The sequence below is a fragment of the Mirounga leonina genome, unplaced genomic scaffold (genome assembly GCF_011800145.1).
Source record: "Mirounga leonina isolate KUSES-001 unplaced genomic scaffold, KU_Mleo_1.0 Mir_165, whole genome shotgun sequence".
NCBI classification, from domain to species: Eukaryota; Metazoa; Chordata; class Mammalia; order Carnivora; family Phocidae; genus Mirounga; species Mirounga leonina.
In genome coordinates this window covers 82,310,447-82,315,280 of record NW_023270415.1, presented here as the reverse complement: position 1 = coordinate 82,315,280, position 4,834 = coordinate 82,310,447, and the positions used below count along the sequence as shown (strand labels likewise).

At 65.5% G+C, this 4,834-nt stretch overlaps 1 protein-coding gene across 1 annotated transcript in view; it reads left to right on the top strand.

Moving 5' to 3' along the window:
- The first annotated feature begins 327 nt into the window (after positions 1-327).
- Positions 328-4,834, top strand: part of TONSL (tonsoku like, DNA repair protein) — a 13,109-nt gene continuing 8,602 nt past the window's right edge. Inside the window, 11 exon segments of the mRNA XM_035012179.1 lie at positions 328-389; positions 483-578; positions 797-939; positions 1,758-1,941; positions 2,301-2,430; positions 2,634-2,805; positions 2,893-3,007; positions 3,464-3,609; positions 3,705-3,857; positions 4,081-4,206; positions 4,328-4,508. Coding sequence (XP_034868070.1) covers positions 365-389; positions 483-578; positions 797-939; positions 1,758-1,941; positions 2,301-2,430; positions 2,634-2,805; positions 2,893-3,007; positions 3,464-3,609; positions 3,705-3,857; positions 4,081-4,206; positions 4,328-4,508 — 1,471 coding nt within the window. The 5' untranslated portion in view covers positions 328-364.

Here is a 4,834-nt window from a genome sequence, read left to right as displayed (position 1 = left end):
CCCCCAGGTAAAGTCGCAGGTGTAGGTAGGTTTTGCGTGTGTGGGGGGGGGCGTGTGTGTGAGGTTAGCGGCAGCACGCGGGCACAAGCCCAGGAGACCCCACCCCAAAGGCGGCTGCGGGGCCGGGGAGGAGCGTGGGGTGGGGCTCAACTCCCACGCGGCCCCAGGAGTCTGGGGAGGTGCGGGCCCTCCCGTCGCTCTCTCGCCGCCCTTCCCCACTGAACGCCACCCGGACTACAGCTCCCAGGATGCTCCGGGCAGCTGGACTACACGTCCCGGGATGCTCCGCCCGGCAGGGGCGGGCCTGGGCGGGGCCGCGGCGGGAGCGCGGGAAGTCCGGATCCCCGCGCGCGGCTGCTTGAGCATGAACGTGGAGCGCGAGCTTCGCCGTGAGTGTCCCGGCCGCGTGCGGGACCGGGAGCGGGTTTGGCCCGCCCGAGCGAAGGGGCTCAGCCTCCGGCTTCGTCTCTCTCTCTCTGCAGAGCTGAGCAAGGCCAAGGCCAAGGCCCAGAGGAGCGGGCAGCTGCGCGACGAGGCGGTCCTCTGCCACCAGCTGGGGGAGCTCCTGGCCAGCCATGGTGCGTGCCCCGCGCCTGGTCCAGGCTGCGGTCCAGGGCCGGGAGAGCTGGGGTGTTGGAGGTCGGGGGGCACTCGGGGGCGGAGGGACGGGGACCGGCGGAGGGGGCGGGAACCTTGCTGAGCGAGCCGCCCAGGGCCGCGCACAGCCGCGCTCGCCCGCGCAGCCCCCGGCTGCCTGCCCGGCCCGGGCTGAGGCCTGCCGTGCCCGCCCGGCCAGGTCGCTACGCAGAGGCCCTGCGAGAGCACCAGCATGAGCTCCAGCTGCTGGAGAGCGTCGACGACCCCCTGGGCTGTGCCGTGGCCCACCGCAAGATCGGAGAGCGACTGGCTGAGCTGGAGGATTACTCGGCCGCCCTGAAGGTGGGCGGAGCCCACCCCCACCCCCAGCGCCCGTGTAACCACATCCAGCCCTGCAGGGCCCACGCCTCCTGCCGGTCCCTTTTTCTTTCTTTCTTTTTTTTTTTAAGATTTTGTTTGTTTGTTTATTTGACAGAGAGAGAGAGAAACAGCGTGAGAGGGGATAGGGTCAGAGGGAGAAGCAGGCTCCCCGCGAGCCGGGAGCCCGATGCGGGACTCGATCCCAGGACTCTGGGATCATGACCCGAGCCAAAGGCAGTCGCTTAACTAACTGAGCCACCCAGGCGCCCCTGCTGGTCCCTTTTTGAGGAGGGAAGCCCAGTCTTCAGTGTCTGACCTCTGGCTAAAGGAGGACACGCCTGGACATGGCCTCTTCTTCAGACAGCCCTGTGACGGGGGATTGTAGTCTGGTCCTTGGGTAGGCACATCATAGCCTGTCCTAGGGGCCTGGGCCCAGCAACCATTAGTGAACACAACACTTGGGCTGTGTTTGTGGGCCAGCTGGGGAGTTGGGCCCACTGTCCACAGAGGGCCTGCTCTGGCCCTGGCTAGTGGGGCTGCAGCAGCCCAGCTATCTCCCACTCGTCTCTTTCTCATGATGATGTTGGTGGGTTGGAGTGGGGCACCACCATCCCCACAGGCGGCCCTTGGCATGGAAGAGATGGGACATGTGCAGCCTGGCTTTGGCCTGCTCTGTGGGGACTTGGGGGAGTAGGGGACTCTCCTGGGCAAAGGTAGGGACCTCCTGGAGTTGGGGTACGTAAGAGATTGGCTTGCGGTGGGGGAGGTTGGCTCACAGTGGCCATTCCTTTGCGCCCTAGCACCAGCATTGCTACTTGGAGCAGGCCCATTCTCTGTCCAATCACACTGAGGTGCAGAGGGCCTGGGCCACCCTTGGCCGCACCTACCTGGACATCTATGACCACTGCCAGTCGCAGGACAGCTTGCTGCAGGCGCAGACTGCCTTTGAGAAGAGCTTGGCTATTGTGGACGAGAAGCTGCAGGGTGAGTGGTCGTGGAGGCCTGCCTTCCCCAGCCTCTGGTTCCAGACCTGCTGGCCAAGGAGGCTGTAGCCCCACAGCCTGCCCGGTGTGCACGGCAGGTTCCACTGGTCTGGGCCCTCCCTTTATAAGGCTGAAATCTGTCCATAAAGCCTCCCGTGAGGAGATGCGTGGCCCGTGCTCCTCACAACCTCAGGTCTGGGCGTTGTCTGCTCTGTGTCCGTTTGTGCTCTGTCTACAGCAGGACCCCTGGGCCCCCGCAGTGTAAGACAGGTTGGGGAGAGGCTGCACAGACCCAGAGCTGGATACCCCAAGTGGGCGTGATGCCCCCCAGGCCACTGATGTGGGGGGGCCATCTTCTAGGGACATTGGCCCGGCGAGAACTGAGCGAGATGAGGACCAGACTCTACCTCAACCTGGGCCTCACTTTCGAAAGCCTGCGGCAGGTGGCGCCATGCAACGACTACTTCCGGAAGAGCATCTTCCTGGCCGAGTAAGGCCTCCGTCCCCAGAGGAAGGGGCCTCGTGAGAGTGCACTACCCATCTGCCCTCCCCCACCCAGTCAGTCTCCTCCAGCGAGGCGCCCCTGCAGGGCTAGAGCACGTCGGTGTTGGGGAAGGAGCAGCTGCATGTCAGCACTTCCAGTGCTCTCTGTGCTACCCCAGGGGCACTCTGAGCACCTGTCACCACCCGCAGGCAGAACCACCTCTACGAGGACCTGTTCCGTGCCCGCTACAACCTGGGTGCCATCCACTGGCGCCGAGGGCAGCACTCCCAAGCCATGCGCTGCCTGGAGGGGGCCCGAGAGTGTGCACGCCTCCTGAGGAAGGAGCTGATGGAGAGCGAGTGCTGCGTGCTCATCTCACAGGTGCCCACCCTCACAGCTCTGGGCTTAATCCCCTGAGGGGCTCGGGCTCTGCGGAGTCTGCAGATCTCACCTTCCCTTCCCCCCCAGATCCTCCAAGACCTGGGCGATTTTTTGGCTGCCAAAAGAGCCCTGAAGAAAGCCTACCGGCTGGGCTTCCAGAAGCCTTTGCAGAAGGCGGCAGTCTGCCGGACCCTCAAATACGGTGAGTCTGGGGACCTGAGGGGCCAAAGTCCCCCAGAAGGGGTGGGGAGGTGGCAGCATCAGTGTGGAGCCTTTTCCTGCCCCCCCTTCTTGTTGGAAAGTGAGCCCCACTTTTCTGTGAGGCTTCAGCACAGTGTGTCAGAGGGGCACGAGGTGGTCAGGAGCCCAGCTGGGCATTTATACGTGAGCAGGATCTTCATTGGCAAAGTGGAGACAACAGCCTTGCATAAGAGGGTGGGAGAGGGGGCGCCAGATGTAGCTTCCCTTGCAGGCCAGGCGCTGCTTTCAGTTGTCATTTATTCGTTTTCCTGATCTCACGACCCTGTGGGGTGCATTTTCTTACTAACCCCTCTTACCAAGGGACAAGCGGGGCGTGGAGAGGGTGGCTGGCCCACCTAAGGGGCAGTCAGGTTGGAAGTGCGCTGTGCCTGCCTTCACGTGAGGCCCTTGTCTGCAGTGCTGGCCGTGGTCCGGCTGCAGCAGGAGCTGCAGAAGTCCGAGGGCAGTGACCCTCAGGTTGCCATGGGCATCTGTGAGCAGCTGGGGGACCTGTTCTCCAAGGCAGGCGACTTCCCCAAGGCGGCCGAGGCCTACCAGAAGCAGGTGTGCGTCCCCTGCCAAGGTGGGAGGAAAGGGGCGGGGACACCCTGGCTGGCAAAGGTGCAAGGCAGCGCTGGCCTCGCTGTGTGCCTCCACAGCTGCATTTCGCAGAGCTGCTGGGCCGGCCAGGGCCCGAGCTGGCCGTCATCCACGTGTCCCTGGCCACCACCTGGGGAGACATGAAGGACCACCGCCGGGCTGTGTCCCACTATGAACAGGAGCTGAGGCTGCGTGGTGGCGACGCTCTGGAGGTGAGCAGTGATGGTGCCCAGCCCTACCCAGGGTGCAGAGGGGCTCTAAGGAGGTCCCCGCAGCTCTGCCTCAGGACGGCCACCCTCGAGTGGTGGGCACGGACAAGCATCCTCTTTGCAGGGCTGTTCCACGTGGGCGACAGTGGGGACCTGGCCCTGGCTGGGGCCAGTTCAGTGGGGTGGGCGGTCGCCACAACGCTCATCCTTCCTCCTCTTGCTGCAGGAGGCCAAGACCTGGTTAAACATCGCCCTGTCCCGAGAGGAGGCCGGTGACGGCTACGAGCTTCTGGCCCCCTGCTTCCAGAAGGCTCTCAGCTGTGCCCAGCAGGCCCAGCGGCCCCAGCTGCAGGTACGAAAGCCCATGCGGCGATTCCCTGCAGTCCTCCTGTCCTCGCTGCCCACCCCCAACTTCCCCCACTCGGGGGTCTGCTGGCCCTGGGGCCCTGAGCCGGGGTTCCCCTGCTCCTCAGAGGCAGGTCTTACAGCACCTCCACACCGTGCAACTAAGGCTGCAGCCCCAGGAGGCTCCTGACACCGCGGCCCGACTGCAGGAGCTGAGTGTGCCCAGAGACCAGGAGGAGGACGATGAGGAAGAGAAGGAGGGGGGTGGGGACACTCCAGAGGCCAGCGATGTGGAGCTCTCAGAGAGTGGTGAGGCCGATCGCTGCCTTGGCTGCTACGCCAGCAGCCGCCCCTGCAGCCCTTCCCCACTAGCCCTCCCCCCCTGCCCTTCCCCCCTTCCCCCCTGGTCCTCCCCCCTCACCCTTCCCCCTCCCCGCCCTTACCCCTCTTCCCCCCTGGTCCTCCCCCGCCCCGGCCCTTCCCCCTGCCCCTTCCCTCCCCGCCCTTCCCCCCCTTCCTCCCTGGTCCTCCCCCCCTTCCCCCCCCGCCCTTCCCCCCCTTTGCCTCCTGCCCTTCCCCACTAGCCCTTCCCCCCTCCCCCCCCCCCCCCCCCCCCCCCCCCCCCCCCCCCCCCC